The sequence below is a fragment of the Terrapene carolina genome, unplaced genomic scaffold, assembly GCF_002925995.2.
Source record: "Terrapene carolina triunguis isolate 2854851 unplaced genomic scaffold, T_m_triunguis-2.0 Scaffold96, whole genome shotgun sequence".
In the NCBI taxonomy this organism is placed as follows: domain Eukaryota; kingdom Metazoa; phylum Chordata; order Testudines; family Emydidae; genus Terrapene; species Terrapene triunguis.
The window spans coordinates 60202606-60229958 of NW_020664447.1; the positions used below are offsets into that span (position 1 = coordinate 60202606).

A 27353-nucleotide genomic window follows, 5' to 3' on the forward strand; every position below is an offset into this window, starting at 1 on the left:
GGCAGGCTGGACGACGGCCGAGGCAGGGGGCAGGGCAGGCTGGACGATGGCCGAGGCAGGGGGCAGGGCAGGCTGGACGACGGCCGAGGCAGGGGGCAGGGCGGGCTGGACGACGGCCTAGACAGGGGGCAGGGCAGGCTGGAAGACTGCCGAGGCAGGGGGCTAACAAACAGAGGCAGAGGATTGCCCAGACAGGCAGCCACCCGAGGCCGGGGGATGATCCAGAGAGTGAGCAGCCGAGAGGAGCAGCTGGATAGGCGGTCAGGTAGCCTGGAGAAGTTGCCAGATGGGCAGTCAGGCAACTGGGAGATGGGGCCAGTTGGGCGGTCAGGCAGCCGGGAGAGGGTGTTGTCCAGCCGAGACAAGGAACCAGCTGGCCGGGCAGACAGCAGGGATAGGGGGCAGTCAGGAAGCTGGGAGAGGGGCCCCGTCATGCGGGCTGATAGCCGGGAGAGGGGTCCTGTCATGCGGGCTGAAAGCTGGGAGAGGGGTCCTGTCAGGCGGGCAGGAAGTCGGGAGAGGGGTTCTGTCAGGCGATCAGGTAGCCGGGAGAGGGAAATGGGCAGGCCTGAAACAGGCAGTATTGATAAACCAATCCACCTAGGAGACAACTCAGAGAAATTATCTCTGTATCATCGAGAGGAACCAACAAGGGCTCCCTGGAGTCATGAAGAGGAGAGAATGCAAGAGGAACCTTCATTGGATAGACGAAATGCCCGTCCTTTAGAGCGCGAACAATTGGATGATTGGGAAAGAGATCGATATTGGAGAGAACGTGACACAGATATTCGGGATGATCACCTGGATCCATATGATAGAGATGACAGGTTACCACTGCATCTTTCATTGCCTCCACTGTCACCTCTTCCTCCTCTACCTCCTTTGTCTTCTGATCTTGACAGACGAGACACTTGGTGGGATGATTGGGAAAGGCCCAGGGAGAGGGAGTTGGATAGAGATCTGGATAGGATTGGAAGACCCTTGGATATTTATGATCGAGAATTTGATAGAGAATGGGACAGAGATTACTTGAGACCTCTGGATGACAGAGATACACCGAGTCATGACCTGGACATTCCTCCTCTTCCACCTTTGCCACCACTTCCACCTCTGGACAGGTACCGTGAGGACCGGTGGAGAGAGGAAAGAGACAGGGATCTCTATGATAGAGACCTCCGAGACAGGGGGGAGTTGAGGATCCGAGAGTATCCAGAGAGGCGTGATACATCGAGGGAGAAGCAAGATTACCTTCCTGAAAGGACTGACTGGGAGAGGGAACGGTTGTCGGATAGATGGTATCCTGATGAAGCAGACAGACTACGACCTTTGGAGGATCAGCTTGATCCATCCTTTCCACCACCACGTTCATCTGACGTGCTGGGAGCAGAGCCAAACCTGGACCCTGAACAGTCACTTGGAGGGGTAATGGTCCTTAGTCAAAGGCAGCATGAAATAATCCTCAAGGCTGCCCAGGAGCTGAAAATGCTTCGGTGAGTTAGCTAATCTTGTAATTTTTTTAGGGAAAAAAGTTGCTAATTTATCTGAACTAATCCTTGGAATTGTATTAAATACTGTCAAGTAGGGTCACAGGATTTGCTTTATCAGTTTAGACAATTATTGCATCTGTTCTGGTATTATGCCTCTTGCAGTTGCCAATACATGATGCTTCAGGGAGCTGCCCCTAGGCCGGCTGATCATTTAAAACCCATTCAATTGTACTTTTTAAACTCATTCAATTGTACAGTACTGTGTGGAGGGCAATAATTTCCTTTCTCACCCCCAGATGTGATGAATGTTTGGCTTGAAGCATATGGATTTCTTATTCTGTGCAAATCCCAAGATATTACTATCTTCATTTTCCTTTAGTCCATTTCAATTATCACTATATTTTAACTGAACCCAGATACTATGAGGATGAGAACATTGCAAATACCTAGGATGTAGGCAGAAGCAGGGTTGTGAAGATCTGTAAAGATGAGGGCAAAAAACTTTAACTTGATATAAAAGTTAAGAAGAAGCTAAGAAAGGAGTGACATGGATGAAGAGTGCCTGAAGATGACTTTTGCATTCTGAATACTTTTGAGGTAAGTGATACAGAAATTAGCAAGGGCAGAGAGGAGGTGGTTAGAGTAGTGAAAATGAAAAAGAACCAATGCATGTGTAAGAGTTTTGTTCATAAGAACAGAGGAAAGATCATATTTTTTTAGATAACTTACAGGAAATACTAGCAGAAATTTACCAATATGTGAGGAAGGAAGATGCATGGAAAATCACACACAACTAGTAAGCCTGAGTGACTTGGAGGCTGCAGTTTTTACAACGTCAGTGGAAAAAGAAGAGGAAGGTGTTTGGGGAAAGATGAGGAACTTGTTTTGCCCTATTCAGTTTGTGTCGAGGAGCAAGCATACTGGATAATATTAAGTAATCAGATCTGCAAAAATGTACAGGTGACCCCAAAAATTAAATCTATCAAATGGGTCACTTAATCTGAGTCAGCATGGCAATACTACTGGTTTGTAGACTGCCTCACGACCCTGGCTTCTTATTGGACCCAACAGGTTTATTAACCAGCCTTGTAGCAGAGTCTCCATGACTCCTTGACTACGGAGATTTAAGTATCCATGTGAATAATACCTCCAGCACCTAGGACTAAGATTTTATATTCAGTTTATTATGAGTTTCTGTCCCCACACACACTAAACCTGATCTTTAGTCTAGGTTGTAGTGTAGACATAGGTAACGTAATCCTGGTCAGCAACTTCCTGGTCAGACAATCTTCTTCTCCAGAGAGGAGTTGCGGTTCTCTCTCTCACCAGGCAGACAAATTGACTGTGCTGGTCTGCCCTTGGAGATTCATGACCTCAGCAAGCTTCCAAAACATTCTATTGGAGAATTTTATCCAACCATAGAATCAGGGTGCTGATGGTCTCTATAACCACCTGTTGTCCAGTAGCTTTAACATGACTGCTGAGCAAGGAATTCCTGTAGTCCTATGCTGCAGACTTTAGAGAAGCCAATAAATCCTCTACACAATAGCAGATGCAAAATTTCATCCAAAAGAACTTTTCAGCATAATGCCTGGATAGATTTTATCTAGTCATAGCTGTATAATGCAGAGCATAGAATTTCACCCAGTAATTCCTGCAGTCGAGGGAATTTTTTACTACTATCAAGACCAATAACTTGTTGAGTTAGATCCTATCTATTAGAAAGACATCCAGGTTGAATTTTCAAAAGTGCCCAAGTGAGTTAGGCACCTAAGTCCCTTTGACTTTCAGCCAGTCTTGATTTAAAGACTCCAGATAATGAACTAACCATTTTCCTTGATAATCTGTTCTAGTGTTTTACTATTTAAAAGTTGTCTTGTTTCCAGTTTGAAGTTATCTAACTTCAACTTCCAATTATTGCATCTTGCTATGCTAGTGCTAGGTTAAAGAGTTCCATAAAGTCTAATGTTTACTTCCAGTGTAGGTACTTAAAGACTCTGATCTAGTACCTCTTAAGTCTGTGCTCATAAGTCTCTCAATGTAAAGCATGTTTTCCAGACCTCAGATTAATTTTTGTTGTACTTCTCTGAACCCTCTCCAATTTTTCACAATCATTTTTAAAGTTTAGACCTCAGAATTAGACACAGTTTTCCAGTAGCGATCTCACCTGTGCTGTATGTGAAGTTGATATCAACTCTCTATGTATTTAACATTTCCCTGTTTATGCATCCAAGGATTGGGTTAGCTTTTTTGCCACAGCTTCACACTGGAAGCTCATGTTCAGTGGATTATCTACTGACCCTTAAGTCCTTTTCAGAGTTACTGCTTTCCTGAGGTTTCCACCTCTCACTATCATGCGCACGTGTCCAGTAAATATGGCTGCCCACATTCTTTGTTCCTAAATGTAGTTCTGCTCTCCTTAGTATTTGCCACCCCACCAATTTTTGTGTCATCTGCAAATTGTATCAGCTATGATTTTATATTTTCTTGCAATTTATTGGTAAAAATACTGAACAGAGTTGAACTGAGAACTGATCCCTGTGGGACTCTTGTAGAGTCGTCCTAATTATTGATGATTCCCTGTTAACAATTATGTTTTGAGATCTATCAGTTAGCCAGATCTTAATCCACTTAATATGGATTATTTTAGTTTTGTACAGTGCTTATTTTTTTATCATAGTTCCTGACTGCCTTCCCTCATTTGAAATCTAGCATCACCCAGTGTGAAGAACTTTGTAAAGTATACCGAGAAAAGATTGACTGGATCAAAGATAGCTTCTCCAGTTCTTAGAAATCATATATGTACCCCTCTTGGTTGGTGGCAGCCAGTCAGGAGCACTTGAATCTACTGCTCACATAGAATAGAACATTAACACCTCCTTCAGAGATGGCAGCCTATCAACCTTCCTGAAACATGCAGTCGTCCGGGGTGTGTTCAAGAAACCATCACTTAGTGTCAATGACTTTGCCCATAACCTTCCCTTCCCAGGCAAAGTGATTGACGCATTGGTGAAAAGCCATCTCCAGCAGCACTTGACCTCTGCTAATATCTTAGAACCTTCCCTGACAGATTTTAGCCCAGCATATGGAACAGAAACTGCACTGGTCACACTGATGGAAAATCTCCTCTTATCCAAAGACAATTGGCACACATACATGCTGATATTAGATCTGTCTGCAGCCTTGACCAGCACCCTTTAATTATGAAGTGCTGATGACTCATCTGAGTGACCTGGTGAGGAGCAGAATTGCATTAAATTGGCTTCCCTCATTCCTGTCGTGTCATGTGGGCTATTGCACTTCCTAGAGAGATTTCACATGAGGACTCTCTCGGGGTTTAACTTGTTTATCCTTCTATTCAACTTTACCACCCTTTATTAAATTGTTACAATTCTAGAGAAGATTTGAGATACTACGGTCCCAATGCCAACAATATGCAGATGTCAGCTAGCTGCAAATCTTCTGTAGACAATGCCATCATCTAGATATCTCAGTACGTGAGAGAGCACTGCTGCTGAATGAAAAACAGTTGACTAAAACAAAACCTGGGAAAGACAGAGGTGATATTGGTGGGAAGAGGAAAATGCTTTGAAGAACTTGCCAAAGTTTAGCATGGTCCTCAAGTTTTTAAGATGCTTGTAAGAGAAAGTATCTTTTTTTCTGTTTCTTGTACAGTGTTCAGTACATCACTGGCACTTAGTAAATAACTGAAGATGTCTACCTTTTCAGTTGTTACAGTGATACACAGTCTTGGGATGCTACTAGACGCCTCAGTGTCCGTAGATTACTGGATGATGACAGTAGCAAAATATGCTTTTTATTACATCCTTGGCTAGTCAGGCGCATGGCTTCTTAGATGTGGATCCGTCCACGGTGATCCAAGTAGCTATCACTGAAAAACTCAACTATTCTAATGCGCTGTACCTGGGGTTGAATGTGTGAAGGCAAAAAAAAACCCCCTCACCTGCTGGTTCAAAATGTAGTGGTCCACTTGTTAGGCAACAGAGCCTGATGAGAGTTTGCCACTTCAGTTCTCTGCTCACTTCAGTGGCTCTCTGTCCACGTCCAAATCCAAATTTAATAAACCAGGGCCCAGCCAACTGATGATCTCAGAGATTGCCCCTTTCCATGCATCCCATAGCAAAAGCTTTGTTCATCATGTAGTCAGCCCACAGCTCCAAAATGAGATTGATGCAGGATTTTACTATCTGCATAATGAAATATAAAACAACCATTATCACAAGAATCCTGAAGAATGGCCGAGCAACAATAAACAGCAAAACATTCCTCCAAACCGTTTTCCAAAATCCCTTACCACTGGAAACATTTGGAGGTGCCCTAATGGTGTAATATAAAGAGAGAGAAAGCTTGGATGATGCACAGGTACCATGGGTATGGGTTCATCATGCACATTTGTAGGAAGGAACATCAAAAAAGGAAGAGATAAACTTATAAATTGGAATGTAAATGAATGAGGTCTTTCAGGGAAGAGTGTAGAAAGAAGAGGAATAGACCTAAGAATAGAGTGTCATGGTTTTCCTTCCAGAGGGAACAGGAAGATCAATGAGGAAGCAGTATTTGGTAAAGACAAAGGCCCAGCGAGTGGGGTGCCCCACTTTCCTGCATCTGCCATTGCACCCCTTAGGGTGATAATCGCACAAGCTGGATTTTATACTAAAATGATGAACAGTTACTGTTGACATTTGTAATCCTTAGGTTTCAGTTAAAAACACATTGAAATGAATGGGGACATTTTCTACCTCTTTCAAAGCTGTTTTATTTTCACACTCATAAAGATAGTATACCTTTTATTCCCATATGGAAGGTTTTAATTGCAACCAGAAGTGCTAGAAATGTAATTTTCAAAAAGTGAATGGAAGTTATGATTCTGAAGAATTTAATCTGTCATGGGAACTGGTTTAATACACCAGGTTGTCAGCGACTTTGTCACCTGTGCTTTAGAGAATGGTGTTTAAGGCCTAATAAACTGATACACTGAAACAAGAAGGCTTCATATGTGAAACAGATTCTCTCTACAGCACCAAAGAAAGGGTTCAATTAAAGAAGATTCTGTTGACTGTTTTCCTCAGTTTTAAAGTTAACACTGGGGAAGTCACCCTTTTGTATCAAACCATACTGAGAGTTGTTTTCTACCTTACACTGACTCTTCTCATTGCGTACTTCAGAAGGAGCAGATCATAAGCAGAACATTTCAGCGTAAGTGGCTTGAAATTGATAAGACTCCTTCTGATGATGGTTTGAGACAGAAGCAGTAGTAGAAATGTAGAGAATAGCTTTTCTCAACTTCAGGTGTCTTCAACTAGATCTGTTCTCAGGTATCAGTTGTGTGTTGATCTGGATATGCCAACCAATGCATTTTTCCAAAGCCAGGTGTTAGGAACACTGGATGTTAGGGGAGCTCCGAGTTGCTGCAGCCGTTATTATTTATTGTTTGTATTGAGGTGGCACTTAGGAGTCCCAGTCATGGACCAGGACCCCATTGTGCTAAGCACCCTACAAACACACAACAAAAAGATGGTCCCTGCATCAGAGAGCTCACAATCTAAGTCAAGTCTCTCCCAGTATGCTGGCTGTTGGGGTGCTACCAGCTGCTTGTGTCATAGCTTATCCCAGACGTAAACTCTGTAGTGAATAATGATTCTTAATGCTACTACAATATATTTTGTTGGTGTACGTATTGGTTCCCTTTTTTTTTTTTTAACAGCGCATTTATGCCACAGAATGGTAACACTTTTTTTTATGTACAGGGAACAAAAAGAACAGCTGCAGAAGTTGAAAGAGTTTGTGCCTGATCCCCACCTGCCATCACAGGAAACTTCTAGATCACAAACCACAACTACAAGGCCACGTGCCTTTCAGGTAAATGAAATGCTGATGATAATTCACCTGGGTGTGAACATTAGTTCAAATCTGGAATCTAGCTAAAATAGGTATTTCCTGGCTTCTGACGGTGAGGCAAAGCAAACTGAGGTAGGTACCTCATAAAATAATACTTCGCACTTAGTCAAATCTCGCAAAACTGTACTTTGGTAACCTACAAACCCAAATGGAAAAAGAACTTTTGAGCTTGTAGTTGATTGAAACACAAGCCAGTGAGATTCTGCTGCTGTGTTGGGGGCAAGAGTAATGTGTCTCATGACATGCTTCTCATAGACCGGGGGGAACATGACATACTTTTTCCAGTGTGGGAGCACCATATCAATTCCTAGCATGCCCCAGGCATTCAGGTTATCCCCTGAAGGAGGAGTAGGGCATTTATAATTGTCTGATGGTTCTAGTGTTCTTCCCCAGCACTGATTGGGCCACAAACCTCACTTACCTGCACTGGACTCTCCCTTTCAGTAGTTCAGATTAGTGAAGTTCTATTGTACATTTGTTTGATCCAGTATTCTTGGATTTTTGTATGTGTGTGTTTCACATACTTGTTAATCTGAAGTATTTATATGGATCAAAGTGGTTCAGTTATGTACAGGGAGGATAGGAGAAGATACCTTAATTTTACACTTTTAAAAAGTTAAACTAAGAAGTTTTGCCCCATCACCCAGATCACTCTGCTTGAACACTGTATACCTTTCCCCGTCCCTCATCTCTTTGTCTTTTTAGATCAGAGGTTCTCAAACTGTAGTCCATGGACCACTAGTGGTCCGTGAGCTCCATTAAGGTAGTCCGCGGATAGTTCCCTCTAAGGTGCACGCCTAGACGGCCGCACATGAAAGAATGAAGGGCCACCCACCTAATTAGTGGAGCCGCTTAGGTGTGGCTCCACTAATTAGGTGCCTGGACCCTGGAGAAGGCGCACATGTAAGGTGAGGTGGTGGCCTTGGGGGGAATAAGGGATAGGTGGGAGGGGGCAGTGGGCTGAGAAGAGGGGGTGGGGGAATTTGGGACATGCAGGGCTGTAACAGTCAGAGAAAGAGGGGACTTTCCCCAGCTCCAGGGCTGCGGCTGCCAGGGAGAGATGGCCCTCCTTCCCAGCCTCAGCTCGGCTGCAGCCGCGGTAGACCCCCCTCCTTCCCAGCCCCAGCTCGGTGGCTGATGGGGCGGGGGAGAGAGGGCACATCCATCGCATTAGAAAGGTAAGACTACTGATATTAAAATATGAATTGTGTGCTTTTATTTATAGAACAAAAAAAGTTAATTATTAAGTTTTTTTTTATATAGCACTTTTATCTAAAGCGCTTTACAATAGTTAGCTAATGGTATAAACAACATTTGGAAAGATCATTAAGTGGTCCACTGAGACCCTCAGCAATTTTCAAGTGGTCTATGGGGGAAAAAAAAGTTTGAGAACCACTGTTTAGATTATAAACTCTTTGGAGCAGGGACTGTCCCCTCCTTTGTTTGGAAAGCACCCAGTGAATAATGGGTATAATAATATACTGCTTAAATCACACATACTGCTTATACTGTTTGAATCACTTTACAAACATGACCGAATCCTATCAGCACCTCCGTGAAGTAGGTAAATAAATATTAGACACTGATTGACAGAAGAGCATGAAATCCTCTGACCCATTTTCTTCTAGATAGTCTGTTTTCCAAATGTTAAAGCAACTCTACTTCTGTGTTTCTCAGCAACCTGTGGCACAGGCTCTGTGTAGGAAGCTAGAAGAGTCATTTTTTCTTCAGTGTACACAAACTGTGCTTTCCATGTGTAGGCCTGACTTGACCTGAGTAATTGGACATGGGTGAGGCCTCATTTCTTGGGAGACAGGATCAGGGAGATAAATGGATCAGCAGGCTGGAAACAAAATGTCTGTACTAGCTTGAGAGGTCATCTAGTCCAGTCCCCTGCACTCATGGCAGGACTAAGTATTATCTAGACCATTCCTGACAGGCGTTTGTCTAATCTGCTCTTTAAAATCTCCAATGATGGAGATTCCACGACCTCCCTAGGCAATTTATTCCAGTGCTTAATCATCCTGACAGTTAAGAAGTTTTTTCTTAATGTCTAACCTAAACCTCCCTTCCTGCAATTTAGGCCCATTGCTACTTGTCTTATCCTCAGAGGTTAAGAAAAACAATTTTTCTCCGTCCTTCTTGTAATAGCCTTTTATGTATTTGAAAACTGTTATCATGTCCCCCCTCAGTCTTCTCTTTTCCAGATTAAACAAACCCAGTTTTTTCAATCTTCCCTCATAGGTCATGTTTTCTAGACCTTTAATCATTTTTGTTGCTTTTCTCTGGACTCCCTCCAATTTGTCCTCATCCTTCCTGAAATGTGGTACCAAGCACTGGACACAATACTCCAGTTGAGACCTAATCAGCACAGAGTAGAGCGGAAGAATTACTTCTTGTGTCTTGCTTACAACACTCCTGCTAATACATCCCAGAATGATGTTTGCTTTTTTTTCAACAGTGTTACACTGTTGACTCATATTTAGCTTGTGGACCACTATGATCCCCAGATCCCTTTCCGCAGTACTCCTTCCTAGGCAGACATTTCCCATTTTGTATGTGTGCAACTGATTGTTCCTTCCTAAATGGAGTACTTTGCATTTGTCTTTATTGAATTTCATCCTATTTACTTCAGACCATTTCTCCAGTTTGTCCAGATCATTTTGAATTTTAATCCTATCCTCCAAAGCACTTGCAACACCTCCCAGCTTGGTATTGTTTGCAAACTTTATAAGTATACGCTCTATGCCATTATCTAAATCATTGATGAAGATATTGAACAGAACCGGACCAAGAATTGATCCCTGCAAGACCCCACTTGTTATGCCGTTCCGGCATGACTGTGAACCACTGATAACTACTCTGGGGGAACGGTTTTCCAACCAGTTTTGCACCCACCTTATATCTAGGTTGCATTTCTCTAGTTTGTTTATGAGAAGGTCATGTAAGACAGTATCAAAAGCTTTTCTAAAGTCAAGATATACCACGTCTACCGCTTCCCCCATCCACAAGGCTTGTTCTTCTTCGAGTGCTTGTTCACGTCCATTACACATTAGGTGTGCGCGCGCCGCGTGCACGAACACCGGAAACTTTTTCCCTCAGCGGCTCCCGTCGGGCCCGCAGGGTCTCCCTTCCTGCCAGAGCGGCGCCCCGCCCTCGCGTATATATATCCCTGCCGGCCCGACCCTCCCTCAGTTCCTTCTTACCGCCCGTCTGAGAGTGTCCCTTAGCATAGTGATTAGTGATAGTTATCAGTTGGTTATAGTTAAGTGTTAAGAGTTTAGTGTTAAGTAGTAGTAGTTAATCAGTTCCTCACAAAGACCTAAACCTCTTTGTGATAGGTGTTTGGCCAACCCCAGCACCGGCCCTGGGCGGCGGGGCATGCCGCACGCCCAAGGCTTCAAGGCTTGTGCCACGTGCCTCAGGCCTATGCCATTGAGCGACCCGCACGAATCGTGTCTCCATTGCCTCGGGGAAGCACACCAAAAGGAGCGCTGTAAAATTTGTAAGGCTTTCAAGCCCAGGACTAAGAAAGAGAGACTTTCGCCTTAAACAGCTCCTCATGGAGGCGGCGTTACAGCCCTCCTCTTCCGCGGCACCGTCGACCTTGGTGCGGAGTGCCCAGGCATCGGTCCGCGATCCGACACCGGCGGTGCAGACTAAGCCTACGGTGCCGTCGCGGCGGGAACACGCCCGGCACCGGTCCTCTTCGCCGGCTAAGTCAAAGGGCCAACCCAAGGCCCGGGGTCGCTCCCCACACAAGAAGGTAGCACCAGCGAAGACCGCAAGTGCTGCCAAGGCCATTACGGCCCTGACACAGATCCCGGTGCCAGTGGCTCCGGCGCCGAAAGGCCCGTTGAGCCCCGGGATAAGCGCGTCGAGTGAGGAGGAAGGGCTGGAGGAACTGTTGAAACAGCCCTCCACCCCGGACACATTTGAGGCAGCAAAGGACCTCATTGAATTGTCCGCGGAAGGCACCCTCCGCGCTACAGACATTCCGCCGCGACTGCCGTCCAAGGGCAAGCCGGTGATGATGCGCCCATCTCGGTCTCCATCTCGGCACGGCGCAGGTCCCGGTCAAGCTCCGCCTCGGTGGACTCCCGGCTTCCTGCTGCGCAGCGGGCCGCACAACACTCGGGCCCCAGCGCGCATGAGGCACCATCCCAGCAGCCCGGCTCGAGCAGGCACCGGGACGCTTCGGTGGCAAGGTTCCCAAGACCGTCCTCCCGCAGCCGTTCCCGGTCCCGCGGTCAACGGTACCGTTCCAGGTCCAGATCTGCACGGCGCTACTCACGGTCCCGGTCTCGAAGGCACCGCTCTCCGACCCCGGACCGGCACCGCCGTGGCCTTCTAGGTCACCGTCCATAGTGTCGGAAGAGGACTCGGGCCTTTCGAGCAGATATGGCCACAGGGCGCAAGCCGCTAGAGAGCACGACGCCTCTTGGCATCCACACTGGAACCATCCTGGGCAGTGGCCATTTTGGACCCCGTGGGCCTACCACCAGCAGGGCCCTCCGTCCAGAACCTCGAGATCGGGCCCCTCGGGACACCGGTCCCGCTCCCCACGGTGCCGCACTACCTCCCGCAAGGAGGCCACGGTCTCCAGGCCGCCAGATACGGAGAGGGCTGACTCGGCACGGAGCCCGGCACCGTCCCAAGCCCATGGCAGGGAACGCACCCCGGAGGGCCACCCCGCTGATGAGGAGTTGCAGGAGGACGAGGACACGCAGAAGGCCATGACCTCCTCCTCCTCACCGGACGAAGCCGTGGCGGGCACAACAGTGTCCGGCCCTCCCCCGATTGACCATCGGGCACACCAGGACCTGCTCCGACGGGTAGCCCTCAGTTTGGGGTTGCAAGCAGAGGAGACAGTTGAGCAGGAGGACCCGATGGTGGACATTCTAAGCCTGGAGGGTCCCTCCAGGATCGCGCTCCCGCTTATAAAGACAGTACAGTCAAACTATAAGACTGTATGGCAGACGCCAGCCTCCTCTGCACCGACGGCAAGGGGCGTAGAGAGAAAGTAGTTTGCCCCATCCAAGGGGTTTGACTTCCTGTTCTCCCATCTGGCCCCCTGTTCGCTGGTCGTTTCTGCGGTCAACGAACGGGAACGGCATGGCCAGCAGGCTCCAGCCCCCAAGGCCGAGGAAGCGAAAAGGTTGGACTTGTTCGGCAGAAAGGTCTACTCGTCCGGAGGCCTCCAGCTGCGGATCGCAAACCAGCAGGCGATCCTCAACAGGCACAATTTTAACTCCTGGGCATCAGTGTCTAAGTTCAAGGACGCCTTGCCTCAGGGCTCACAACCCGAGTTTGCGGCTATAGTAGACGAGGGAAAGGCAGTAGCCAAAACCTCCTTGCAGGCCTCACTTGACTCTGCTGACGCGGCCGCGAGGACTATCGCGTCCGGCGTGGTAACGAGACGCTCGGCATGGCTGCAGGCCTCTGGCCTTCCCCCTGAGGTGCAAAACACCCTCCAAGACCTTCCGTTTGAAGGTTCAGGCTTGTTTTTGGAGCAAACAGATGCCAGACTACATGGTCTTAAGGACTCTCGGGCTACCCTCAAGTCTTTGGGGATGCACACCCCAGTGACACAGAGGAAGCCATTCAAGCCCCAACCTCCACAGAGGCAGTACCATCCTCGTCCTCGGCAGGAACCATACCGTAGGCGGGGCAGGGATAATAGGCGTAGGCGCAACAATACACCTAGCCAAGGCCAAAATCAGGGCCAAAACAAACCGCAGCCGGGGAACAAACAAGGATTTTGAAGCTGCGATCGAGGACAGCGTACCCACCCCTATTCCGGATCCCCCCCTGTGTTTCAGGGACCGCCTGTCCCATTTTTACCGTGCTTGGTCGCATATAACATCGGACCGCTGGGTCCTGCGCACGGTGGAGGCAGGTTACACCCTTCAATTCTCTTCACCCCCTCCTTCCCACCCCCCACCCCCGTCCCTCTTCAGGGACCCCTCTCACGAGCATCTCCTCATGCAGGAGGTTCAGTCCCTCCTCACTATGGGAGCGGTGGAAGAGGTTCCTCCGGACCTCAGAGGAAAAGGGTTCTATTCAAGATACTTCCTCATTCCCAAAGCGAAAGCAGGCATCCGTCCTATTCTGGACCTTCGCAAGCTAAACAAATACGTACTCAAACCACGTTTCCGTATGGTCTCCCTTGGTACCATCATTCCCTCCCTGGATCCGGGGGATTGGTACGCTGCCCTCGATATGAAAGATGCCTACTTTCACATCGCCATTCGCCCGGCCCATCGGCGATTCCTGCGCTTCACCATCAAACAGCACCATTTCCAATTTACGGTCTTGCCATTCGGCCTAGCAACAGCCCCACGTGTCTTCACGAAATGCATGTCGGTGGTAGCAGCCTTTCTTCGAAAGAGAAGGATGCGCGTCTACCCATACTTGGACGATTGGCTCCTGGCAGGCCGGTCGCAGGCGGAGGTTCGCTCCCATGTGACACTGGCGCTACGAGTATTTCACGAACTCGGTCTGCTAGTCAATGTACCCAAGTCATCACTGGTCCCCACGCAGAGGCTGGACTTCATAGGGGCAGTCCTCGACTCGGTGGTGGCACGGGCAAGTCTTCCCGTATCGCGGTTCCTGGCTATCCAGAACGCCGTGAGCTCCATCCAACGATTCCCCACGACCACGGCCAGATGTTGCTTACAACTCTTGGGGCACATGGCGGCCTGCACACACGTAGTCGGACACGCCCGCCTCAGGCTCCGGCCGCTGCAGCTGTGGCTGGCCCTGGTATATCGCCCCAACAGAGACCCTCTAGACATGGTCGTCACGGTCCCAGCTCGGGTATCGAACGCCCTCAGTTGGTGGCTCGATCAACAGCAGGTCTGCGCGGGGGTCCCGTTCACCGCCCCACAACCCGTTCTGACGTTAGTTACAGACGCGTCGGACCTGGGTTGGGGGGCGCACCTGGGGGACCTGCGCACTCAGGGCTTGTGGTCCAGGCAAGAAAGGTTGCTTCACATCAACCTGAAGGAGCTAAGGGCGGTTCGCCTCGCCTGCCAGACCTTTCACGCTACCATAAGAGGACACAGCGTGTCGGTTCTGACGGACAACACTACCGCCATGTTCTATATAAACTAGCAGGGCGGTTCCCGTTCCTCTCCCCTCTGTCACGAGGCACTCCTCCTCTGGGACTTCTGCATAGCCCAGTCAGTCCACCTTCGGGCTACATATCTCCCCGGGGTCCAAAACGGGTTAGTGGACCGTCTCAGTCGGTCCTATCTCATGCACGAGTGGATGTTGAGGCAGGACGTCCTGCGTTCCATCTTCCGGAGGTGGGGGTTTCCCCGGGTGGATCTGTTTGCCACCAGGGACAACAGCCAGTGCCCTCAGTTTTGTTCGTTCCAGAACCGGAGTCCAGGCTCATTGGCAGATGCCTTCGCAATGCCGTGGGGCGGGGGCCTGAGGTATGCCTTCCCCCCATTCCCGCTCATCCACAGGGTCCTCCTCAAAACCCGCAGGGACAAGGCGACAGTCATTCTCATCGCCCCGGCGTGGCCACGCCAACACTGGTTCACAACTCTGTTGGAACTGTCCAGGACCACTCCGATAGCCCTCCCCCTCCATCACGACCTCATCACCCAAGACCGAGGTCGCCTACTCCACCCAAACCTGCCGTCGCTGCATCTCACTGCATGGTTTCTCTCTGGCTGAGTGATGTGGAGCACCAGTGCTCTCAGGAGGTCCAGCAAATCCTCCTTGGTAGTAGGAAACCCTCCACAAGAGCGACCTACCTTGCCAAGTGGAAACGGTTCTCCCAATGGTGTGGGCCTCACCACATCCAGCCCTTGCAGGCCTCGATACCACTAATCCTGGACTACTTGCTGCACCTCAGGCATCAAGGCCTCGCCCCCGCTTCGATTAAGGTGCATCTGGCCGCCATATCGGCGTTCCACCCTGGGGATTTGGGGGTTTCGGTGTTCTCCAACCCCACAGTAGCCCGATTTCTCAAGGGGTTGGAGAGGGTGTTTCCCTACTCACGCCCGCCGGTATCTGCGTGGAACCTCAACCTGGTCCTCACTAAGCTCATGGGACCACCCTTTGAGCCCCTAGCCTCTTGCTCCCTCCTGCACCTCTCATGGAAGGTAGCATTTCTCGTAGCCATCACATCGGCTAGGAGGGTGTCGGAGTTGAGGGCCCTCACCTCGGAGCCTCCTTATACAGTTTTTCACAAGGATAAGGTGCAGCTAAGGCCACACCCTAAATTCCTTCGGAAGGTGGTTACGCATTTTCATATGGGGCAGGACATCTGTTTACCGGTGTTCTTCCCCAAGCCACATACGGACCCAAGCCACCGCAGCCTGCATACCCTGGATGTCCGTCGGGCTTTGGCCTTTTATCAGGACCGCACCAGGCCTTTCTGCAAATCGACTCAGCTGTTTGTTGCCGTTGCGGAGCGGATGAAGGGCCAACCCATTTCGACCCAACGCTTGTCGGCATGGATTGTGCTTTGCATACGCACGTGCTACGAGCTTGCTAACATACCGGCCCCGCAGATCAGGGCTCACTCTACTAGGGCCCAAGCGTCCTCGACGGCCTTCTTGGCACAGGTTCCACTCCAGGAAATCTGCAAGGCAGCCACCTGGTCGTCGGTGCACACATTCGCAGCCCACTACGCGATCCATCATCAGACCAGAGAGGACGCGGTGGTCGGCAGAGCGGTGCTTCAATCAGTTATTCCTTGACTCCTACCCTCCTCCAATGGTAAGCTTGCGAGTCACCTAATGTGTAATGGACGTGAACAAGCACTCGAAGAAGAAAAGACGGTTACTTACCTTCTGTAACTGTTGTTCTTCGAGATGTGTTGTTCACGTCCATTACACTTCCCACCCTCCTTCCCCTCTGTCGGAGTCACCGGCAAGAAGGAACTGAGGGAGGGTCGGGCCGGCAGGGATATATATATACGCGAGGGCGGGGCGCCGCTCTGGCGGGAAGGGAGACCCTGTGGGCCCGACGGGAGCCGCTGAGGGAAAAGGTTTCCGGCGTTCGTGCACGCGGCTTGCGCACACCTAATGTGTAATGGACGTGAACAACACATCTCGAAGAACAACAGTTACAGAAGGTAAGTAACCGTCTTTTACCCTGTCAAAGAAAGCTATCAGGTTGGTTTGACATGTTTTGTTCTTGACAGACCCATGCTGACTGTTACTTATCATCTAGATGTTTGAAAATTGATTGCTTAATTATTTGCTCCATTATCTTTCCGGTTACAGAAGTTAAGCTGACTGGTCTGTAATTCCATGGGTTGTCCTTATTTCCCTTTTTATAGATTGGCACTATATTTACCCTTTTCCAGTCTTCTGGACTCTCTCCCGTCTTCCATGACTTTTCAAAGATAATGGCTAATGGCTCAGATATCTCCTCAGTCAGCTCCCTGAGTATTCTAGGATGCATTTCATCGGGCCCTGGTGACTTGACGACATCTAATTTGTCTAAGTAATTTTTTACTTGTTCTTTCCCTATTTTAGCCTCTTCTGATACTACCTCATTTTCACTGGTATTCATTATGTTAGCCATCCAGTCACCACCAATCTTCTTGGTGAAAACCAAAACAAAGAAGTCATTAAGCACCTCTGCCATTTCCACATTTTCTGTTGTTATTTCCCCCTCCTCCCCATTGAGTAACGGGCCTTCCTTGTTCTTGTTCTTCCTCTTGTTTCTAATGTTTTCTTGTTACCCTTTATGTCCCTAGCTAGTTTGATCTCATTTTGTGCCTTGGCCTTTCTAATTTTGTCCCTACATACTTGTGTTATTTGTTTATATTCATCCTTTGTAATTTGACCTAGTTTCCACATTTTGTAGGACTCTTTTTTGATTTTTAAATCATTGAAGATTTCCTGGTTAAGCCAGGGTGGTCTCTTGACATACTTCCTATCTTTTTTGCGCAGTGGGATAGTTTGCTCTTGTGCCCTTAATAATGCCTCTTTGAAAAACTGCCAACTGCCTTCAACTGTTTTTCCCCTTAGACTTGTTTCCCATGGGATCTTACCTACCAACTCCCTGAGTTTGCTAAAGTCTGCCTTCTTGAAATCCATTGTCTTTATTTTGCTGTTCTCCCTCCTACCATTCCTTAGAACAGTGGTCTCCAAACTTTTTTGATCGCGCACCCCTATCAGTAAAAAATTTTTGAGCATGCACCCCCTGTCGCGCCGGCTCTACCATTTTTGCCAAAGGAAAAAAAAAAAAAAAAGCCGCTCGGACTCCCGCCTGATGAAGCAAAAAAAAACCAAAACGCTCCTCTTGCCACGCACCCCCAAGGATCCTCTTGCGCACGCACCCCACTTTGGAGACCACTGCCTTAGAATCATGAATTATTTCATGATCACTTTCACCCAAGCTGCCTTCCACTTTCAAATTCTCAACCAGTTCTGCCCTATTTGTCAAAAACAAATCTAGAACACACTGTCCCCTAGTAGCTTTCTCCACCTTTGTTACAAAGTTTTAAATAACGTTACAGTGCTTCTTTTAATTTGTCATCTTTAAAATTGTATCTGTTATGGGAGGGGTGGTCAGACTATGGACCTTGTGATGAATAAAGAAGCACATTTTCCATGTAACCTAGGAGAGCCAAGATGTTGATGTTAGCTGAACAGAAAGCAAGTTTTCTCTAGGGTGAGCTAAGGAGCTGATATTAACTCTGGAGAGGGTGGATTTTTGCTGGGAGTTGTCAAGAAGCTGGCAATAGCTGTAGATAGGGTGGATGTACACAAGAGCTAGAGAGGTAACTGTTAGTAGTGTAGGAAGCTCAGTTTATACTAGGAAGTTTACTAATTGTGGGCAGTGGGTGTTGCTGAAAACAGTTTAACTGCAAGTATAGAATGGCCAAACTATGATCACAGCTTTTTCTGAGCAGTCCTCTATTAGGGTTTGTGAAATAGTGCAGAATATGGTTTACTCTTGCTTATAGTTGCAGTTAAATAATTTTCAGCACTGGTTCAGCTGCACCTGTTGACAGCAATGGGTACATTTTCTAGTGTAGATGCAGTCTTAGACCTGCTGCTGTTTAGAGGCAATTCTTCTTCACATATCTATAACATGAAATTTAGCTGAGAGAAACACCTGGAAGGTGCTTTGGCTAAAGAGAGAGCTTAATTTGGTAAGGTCATTTTGGATGAGAGAACAGTTACAGTAAGCCTTTATTCATATTTGACTTAATGGGTTTAGAGGTTTCAAGTAGTGAGCACACACCAACCAATCCAGAATGGCTATTCTTCTTGGGATATCAGTGTGCCCTCCTATGAGGGGACCTGAAAATGCTAATGGTTAGGAATGTGTGAATTACATACTGTTATGAAAGCACCCTTCTCAGCTGGGACTAGAGGTCTGCTCAGGCCCAATTTTAAAAATCAACCTGGGCCTGAACCTGACCCTGGCACAGCCGACCTGAACCTGACCTGAGAGTGTCAAGTCCTTTTCCGGCCCACCTGGACCTGACACTTTCCCCTGAAACTGTATTGCTGCCACCATTGCCTTGTCCTGATGGGGGGGGCTTCCCACTCCCCATACCTGGTGAACGTGGTCATTCACCGGACACCTTCTGCTCATGGGGTTGGTGTGGCAGCAACTGCGTACTCCACTCTTGCCAGCTACCACTGCATTGCTGCACTGTGTGTGCTGTGGAGTGAGAGGCACTGTGACTTGTAAGCGTGATAACTCCCTAGCACGCACAGTGCAGCCAAGTGGCAGTGCCCAGCAGGAGCAGGGCATGCGTCCGTCTCCATTGTGCCAATCTCCCAGGTAGGAGGAGGTGATCAGAGCCAACCTGACCTGAACCCGACACTTGTAGCTGGGTCCTGTTGTGTTTGGGTCAGGTTGCAAGGCTCTGTCTGGGACACAAGTTGTTCAGAGGGCTTTGTTTACTGTTTTCACATAGGGTGAGGGAAGCTGTTTACAGAGTCTTATTAAAAAATGTTTCCCATGTCTAGGCGTCTTCTCAACTGCCACCTGAGACACCAATAGAATCTCAACCTACCAAACCTTCTCCTGCTGTTATTATAAAGCCACCAGTGTTGTTCAGGCAGCCCACCCCGGTGACGAGGCCAGGTGCCCCGGTGACGAGGCCAGGTGCCCCGGTGACTAGGCCAGGTGCTCCAATTCCTGCTTCAGCTACAACCTCAAGTCAGGCTCCTGCAATAAAGTCAACATCTGGTGTGAAACAGGAACGTTGGGATGAGGATTCTTTTCATGGACTCTGGGATACCAGTGAAGATAAAGGAGCAAATTTGGAGTATGCATTATGTAAACCAGAATCAGTGCTGCCCCCCGCAGTGTCATCTTCTGGGAAAATACCTCCTCCAGGTCATACTTCCATTCCATCATCTGTACCAGCATCAATTCCTAAACCACCTCTAATTCAACAGACTGTGGACTATGGCCATGGGCGGGGTGAGTAATGGAAAAAATAATTTTGCCTCTAGTACTGGGACACTTAAACAAAACTTTTTCTTTCTAAAGGGACATACTCTGAGTGGTATTTACCACCCAAAGTATGCCCAGAATCTTAACACAATCACTGTGTAAGCTCTGTACATCATTATGTAGTGCCAAATACCTGAGCTGCAGTGAGATTGAAAGTTGTTGCTATATGATCGATCTCCTCATTTAAATAATTAAACTTCACTCATGAGTAGGGCCCTACCAAATTCACGGTCCCATTTTGGTAAATTTCACAGTCATAGGATTTTTAAAACCTTAAATTTCACAATTTCAGATATTTAAATCAGAAATTTCACAGTGTTGAACCGGCGGGGGGGTCCTGACCCAAAATGGGGTAGTGGGGATATCGCAAGGCTATTGTAGGGGGGGTCGCGGTATTGCCATCCTCACTTCTGTGCTACTGCTGGCAGCAGTGCTGCACTCAGAGCTGGGTGGACGGAGAGTGGCGGTTGCTGGCTGGCCGCCCAGCTCTGAAGGCAGCGCCGTTGCCAGCAGCAGCACAGAAGTAAGGGTGGCAATACCATATCATGCCATCCTCACTTCTGTGCTGCTGCTGGAGACAGTGCAGCCTTCAGAACTGGGCTGCCAGCCAGCAGTAGCAGAGCTTCCTGCAGCTGGGGGAGGTTCTCAGAGGTGGGTCTAACCTGACCGTGGGATCAGCCTGTTCAGGGGAAGTGGAAGTCCCATCCCTCCCCAGCCTGGCCAGAACTAGCAGCTGGAGCCCGGCGCACCATAGGAGCCCCCAGCCGGGGCACCCCAGCCTTGCCCCTCCTCAGCTCCAGGCCCAGCTCTTGGGAGTTAAAGGGACCTTGGGCTGACTGGGGATGACGAGGGGACGACGACAGGGTGTGTAACCATAGTGCCTTGGGCTTTCGCCCGCCCATAAGGCCAATCCTGCCCCCCCAAAACAGTGATGATCCTCTCCCCCCACGCCACTCTCACTTCTGAGCTATTGCTGGCAATTTCGCTGCCTTCAGAGATGCGTGCTTGGCCAGAAGCCACCACTCTCTGGCCGCCCAGCTCTGAAGGCAGTGCAGAAGTAATGGTGGCAATACCATGACTCCCTTACAATAGCCAGATTTCACAGGGGACACCAGATGTTACAGTCCATGATACGTTTTTCACGGCCCATCAATTTGGTAGGGTTCTGCTCATGAGTTTACTTTTTCCTTCCATGCTGTGATGTAGAGGTGCTTGACATGAATTAAATTGATTATTGACACTTCTGGTTCTAATCAACGCTAGCCCATGTGATAGAATCACAAAACAGTATATCATAATCAGTGCAATATTGATACTCTACATTAAACCAGGTCTTTTTATCTGAATGTTAGGTCACCTGTAATAAAATGGACCACTCTTTGAACCCCTACAACTAGAACATCTAATGCTATTGTTTTTATTATTTGTCTGTGTATTGCCCAAAGTAGATGAGGAGCTCTGCAGGCAAGAATGAAGACAAATTCCTTTCCCTCAAGAGTTTACAACTTATATAGTCAACTGACTGATGAAGAATGATGGATGGAGTTCATATTTAATACTGAATTTCCCAAGGCTAAAATTTAATATGAAGCTTTTAGTGAGAGTTCATTTCCCATGGTTTTACACTACTTTAAAAAGAGAGAGATTCTGCTAGAATGCAGTTACTTTTAAAATGAGTGTTATGATATAGCTAGCTTTATTGTTCCTGCAACTTGCCAGTAGTTATTTGGAGCAGAAATGATCCCATGATTTGAATATTTTATTAAAAATTGTTAGAAAACGGACAGGAATCTAAACTGGCTACTTCAGTTACTGTTGTCTACATAGTGGTATCTCTGTGACAAATATAGGGAATGGCTACACTGCAATTAAAAACCTGCAGCTGGCCAGGCTAAGTGACTGTTTAATTGCGGTGTAGATGTTCAGGCTCGGGCTGGAGCATGTCTAGGACCCTGCAAGGTAGGAGGTCCCACAGCTAAACTCCTTAAGGAAGGAAATCTACTGCCTTGGGAAAATAACCCACCAGTTCAGTTTTAAAACTGAGCTGCTTTTCAGCTACCTTTTTAGTAGTTTGTACTTTTATGGGGGTTTTTGTTAGTCTATAAAACAACCAGAAACAGAGTGTTAGCTACTACAGTAGATAAAACTGGGCTATGTAAAAAAAAAAAAAAAAAAACCAAAACCCATAAGCTCCCTTGTTGTCTGTGTCCTGACCAACTATTTCCTGCAGTCCAGATCTGTGCCTTCCTGCTTGTGTTTTAGGCTTTTTCGCAGCTGTAACCTTCCAGTTTGTGCTGCTGACCCTAGTCTCTTCAGCCAGCGACCATTTCTGGGAAAGGAAGAGAGGGTGCATTACTCCCCCAGTGATCCCTGTTTGAATCACTCCCTCCTTTCTTTCCATTGGCTTGTAGAGTGCACAACACATTTTAACTTTTGACAGTTAAATTCTCCTTTCCTATAATTTCAACTGTAGTAAAAGATGTTTCAATTATTTTCAGTAAAATATTTGGTTATTTACTTCTACTTACAAAACTTTGTCTTGAAACAACTAGCTTTTTAAGAAAAATTTAACTTTTAAAAATTGCAGCTGCTTTGAATTACGCAAATGCTATAAAGACTCTTCCTATTTAAATATTTTTACATCCATGTAACTTCAACAGGCAAAGTCAAAATATTTTTAATTAAAAATTTGAAAATGCGCAGTTCTGAGATGAGATTTTGTGTTGAATTTGAGCCATTAACATTTAAGCTCTCCTAGGAATCCAGGATTTTGGTGCACTGTATTTTTCTGCAGAAGAGTTAAATTCCACTCTAGTAATACAATAATAAAAGGACTTCACTGCAGTCCTGTTTGTTTTACCACTGGCCTTGAGTGGTATACACCTAGAAACAGAAATGTAGACATTGGCTTAACTATAGCATTGCTAGGGAGTTCCTTTCTGTTTGTACTGCTCTCCTGAGAAGTTTAGCTAGCTCTTTTCTATATCTTTAATGGAATTAATGAAAAAATTATATATATGGGGGAAAATACATTGGAATATAAGAACGGCCATATTGGATCAGAACAAAGGTCCATCTAGCCTAGTATCCTGTCTTCCGACAGTGGCCAATGCCAGGTGCCCCAGAGGGAATGAACAGAACAGGTAATCATCAAGTGATCCATCCCCTGTCGCCCATTTCCAGCCTCTGGCAAACAGAGGCTAGGGACACCATCCTTGCCCATCCTGGCTAATAGCCATTTATGGACCTATCCTCCATGAATTTATCTAGTTCTTTTTTGAATCTTGTTATAGTCTTGGCCTTCACAACATTCTCTGGCAAAGAGTTCCATAGGTTGACTGTGTGTTGTGTGAAGAAATACTTCCTTTCATTTGTTTTAAACCCGCTGCCTATTAATTTCCTTGGGTGACCCCTAGTTCTTGTGTTATGAGGAGGAGTAAATAACACTTCCTTATTTACTTTCTCCACACCTGTCATGATTTTATAGACCTCTATCATATCCCCCTTAGTCATCTCTTTTTCAAGCTGAAAACTCTCAATCTTCTTAATCTCTCCTCATACAGAAGTTGTTCCATACCCCTAATCATTTTTGTTGCCCTTTTCTGAACCTTTTCCAATTCCAATATATCTTTTTTGAGATGGGGCAACCACATCTGCACGCAGTATTCAAGATCTGGGCCTACCATCAATTTATATAACAGCAATGTAATATTTTCTGTCTTATTATCCCTTTCTTAATGATTCACAACATTATGTTAGCTTTTTTGACCGTTGCTGCACATTGAGTGGATGTTTTCAGAGAACTATCCACAATGATACCAAGATCTCTTTCTTGAGTGGTAACAGCTAATTTAGACCCCATCATTTTATATGTATAGTTGGGATTATGTTTTCCATTGTGCATTACTTTGCATTTATCAACATTAAATTTCATCTGCCATTTTGTTGCCCTGTCACCCGTTTTGTGAGATCTCTTTGTAACTCTTCACAGCCTGCTTTGGACTTAACTATATTGAGTAGTTTTGTATCATCTGCAAATTTTGCCACCTCACTGTTTACCCCTTTTTCCAGATCATTTATGGATATGTTGAGTAGTACTGGTTCCAGTACAGACCCCTGGGGAACACCACTATTTACTTTTCTCTATTCTGAAAACTGACCATTTATTCCTACCCTTTGTTTCCTATTTTTAACCAGTTCCCTCTTATCCCACTTAAGAGCCTTTGGTGAGGGACCTTGTCAAAGGCTTTCTGAAAATCTAAGTACACTATATCAACTGGATCACCCATGTCCACATGTCTGTTGACTCCCTCAAAGAATTCTAGTAGATTGGTGAGGCATGATTTCCCTTTACAAAAACCGTGTTGACTATTCCCCAACAAATAATGTTAATCTATGTGTCTGACAATTATTTTCTTTACTATAGTTTCAACCATACAGTTGCCTGGTACTGAAGTGAGGCTTACTGGCCTGTAATTGCTGGGATCACCTCTGGAACGCTTTTTAAAAATTGCTGTCACATTAGCTATCCTCCAGTCATTTGGTACAGAAGCTGATTTAAATGATAGGTTACAAACCACAGTTAGTAATTCTGCAATTTCACATTCGAGTTCCTTCAGAGCTTTGGGTGAATACTATCTGGTCCTGGTGACTTATTACTGTTTAATTTATCAATTTATTCCAAAACCACCTCTAATGACACCTCAATTTGGGACAGTTCCTCAGATTTGTCACCTAAAAATTTAATTAATTAGCTTTTTCTTATGTGAGTAGTTTGTTGCTCTGAGTGGTATTCAATTAAGATGAACGTAGCACAAATGTTCTTTATACAGCAGATCACTAATATATACTTCGGCCTAGTTACCCTCTGATCACTTTGAATGTCACTATGTCATTGCTTTTAGAGAGAGGAGGAGATGAACGAGGGATGCAATTTGGGACACTATCCTTACTTATTTTCTTGTCAAATTTCTTTACCAGATATAACCACCAGTAAAGTTGAACAAATTCCCTATGGGGAGAGAATAACTCTGCGTCCAGAACCTCTGCCTGAGAGACAACCATTTCCAAAAGGTAGGCACTGCTTGGCTAATTCTGATATCCTTTGAGAAAGTAGGCAAGCATCACGTGGATAGCTGAGAACACTAGACTTTTGTTCCATGCTGGAGATTGTGTGCTGCTTTCTTTTTTTAGAAGCCCATAACTATAACATTATTCCTATGCTTTTCCTGTTCCCTTGGAGTTTTTTTTAAGGTTGGCTTATATTTTTGTAGTTCAGATTTTGGGGGTTTGTTTTTTCAGACCATCCAGGCCAGCGGGATCGTTACAACAGAGAGAGGGATCGTGAGTCTTACTTTGAGCGTCAAGGCAATGCAAACACAGATTACCGAGATTTTAAAAGGGAGCGGGAACTGCACAGAGACCGAGGCTCAGGAGACTATGATCGAGAGAGGTTTGAGAAAGAACGCCATCTTCGAGAGGACAGGTATGCAGCGCAGGACAAGCTGGATCATAGTTGCATCCACATGATAGATGCTGTATAAGGTGCTGTCAGACTCAATTTCGTTTGAAGGACAAATGTTTGTATACTGATTGGGAATTCAGAGCTGTGCTCTAAAGTAGAAATCCGAGAGCTATACAAAATGCTGTCTCTTCTGGCAGGGCACCTCCAACTGGACCTTCAAGGACTCAGTCTTACCGTGACAAGAAAGACCATCCCTCCTCAAGGCGAGGGGGCTTTGAAAGACCATCATATGAACGAAAGCCTGATCGCCCGACCTATGATCATGGACCTTCCATGTTTGGAGGTATAGTTCCTTAGCCCCAAAGTAATACTACAGTGTTGGGAAAATGAAACCAGGAAGGTAGGATCACAAGAAGATGAGCTTGATAGTTGTATGACTTCATTGAGGATATAAATGTTAGTGGCATTTATCTGGGCAGTGTCTGTCTTGTTCTTGTGATCTTCTGTCTCTCACTGGCTATGAGATCTGCAGGGAGATATTTTGCCCACCAGTTATACAAATGTCTGTGATCAGAGTTGCTTAGGACTGCAATTTTGGCTCACTTGGTATTGACATCTGTAAAGTCTGACATCCGACACTAAAAGTGTAACACTATTTCAAGACCCTGTATGATCATATGCAGTAATCATGACTCCATGGGATGAGCTGATTTGATTTCAGTTTTCAGAAGTCAGAGGGAGGAGGTTATGAGAGTCCACACCTCTCAAAAGCAAGAATCCCACAGATCAATATCATGTAATAAGAATGATAAACTGTCCATCTTGGACTTACAATAAACTCAGCACAGTGGTGTCTGAGCACCTGAGTCGAAGTGAGTCAGAACAAAACTATCAGAACCACCTGGGAGGTTTTAGGACTTCATCACACCCTTATGTAGTATGGATTCTAATAAAATAATTTCCCACGGTATTCCGAGTTGGGTCTGACTTCTTTTCCCTGCTTTGCAGAATTGTGAATTAATCATAGACATTACAAGGACCAGTCCGTTTTCCTTGTTTATACGGACTGAATAAAGATGCTTAGCATTTATGTAGGGGATTTACATATTCAAAGCATTTTATAAACATACATTAAGCCTCAGAACTCCCCTGGAATGTAGGTCATTATTATCCCCATTTTTCAGTTTACAAAGAGGTTAAGCGACTTTCCTAAGGCCACAGAGGAAGTCACTGGCAAAGTTGAGACTTGAACTAAAATCTTGTATTCCAGTCTTGTTCTTCTTTGACTAGACCATTCCGCCTTTTGGAAATAATGGTCATATTTCTGTCAGTCCAGATTTTCAGTTTTTTATGGCATTGGTTAAATGGGACAGTTTTTGTCTTCTCCTCTACCAATCAGATCTTAAATTGAGGCTAAAGCACACTGTCTCGAAAATCACTGGAGTCTGTTAGAATCCTGTGAACTGAGATTTCTGATTTAGATTTCTGATTTCAGTGAGCCGAGAAAATACTTGTGTGTAATTATTGAAATTTGTAGGTGATCGGAGAAATTACCCTGAGGAGAGGATGCCTATTTCGGCTCCATCAGTACCTCGCCAGCCACCCCCTGCTCCCCGGGTAGAGAGGAAACCAGAGTCTAAGAATGTGGATGATATTTTGAAGCCACCAGGACGGGACAGCAGGCCAGAGAGGGTGAGTAGCATGGAGCTGCTATCCATTCTGAAGACAACAAGCAGTGTTAAGGGGCCTGTATTCTGATACATTTCCCATATGCAGTATGCATGTTTCTAAAGCAAATCCCTGCCCCATCTAAAGCCATTGAATAATTTGTGAGCCCCAAAATGGGGAGCAGATTGAACATCTAAAACATAACTTGTTAATTTTGGTGTTCTCATAGACCAAGTAAAAACTGCAGGAAATGGTTTGGAAAAAAAGCTGTGCAGGTTCACTTTGGGAGAGCTCCAAGAAGGCTTTGCTGATGATACAAATAGAATAACGCAACATAATCAGGTGGAATACATCTGAGATAT

At 46.3% G+C, this 27353-nt stretch overlaps 1 protein-coding gene across 2 annotated transcripts in view; it reads left to right on the top strand.

Moving 5' to 3' along the window:
- Positions 1-27353, top strand: part of YLPM1 (YLP motif containing 1) — a 64069-nt gene that overhangs the window by 19171 nt on the left and 17545 nt on the right. The window contains exons 1-8 of one of the 2 annotated variants that reach the window (XM_029911528.1): positions 134-429; positions 463-1490; positions 7256-7367; positions 19367-19826; positions 24840-24932; positions 25161-25344; positions 25521-25666; positions 26861-27015. In XM_029911528.1, the coding sequence (XP_029767388.1) occupies positions 217-429; positions 463-1490; positions 7256-7367; positions 19367-19826; positions 24840-24932; positions 25161-25344; positions 25521-25666; positions 26861-27015 (2391 nt within the window). In that variant the 5' untranslated portion in view covers positions 134-216. Of the gene's footprint in view, positions 1-133; positions 1491-7255; positions 7368-19366; positions 19827-24839; positions 24933-25160; positions 25345-25520; positions 25667-26860; positions 27016-27353 lie in introns of those variants that run through there. The other variant, XM_029911529.1, reaches the window with a different exon arrangement.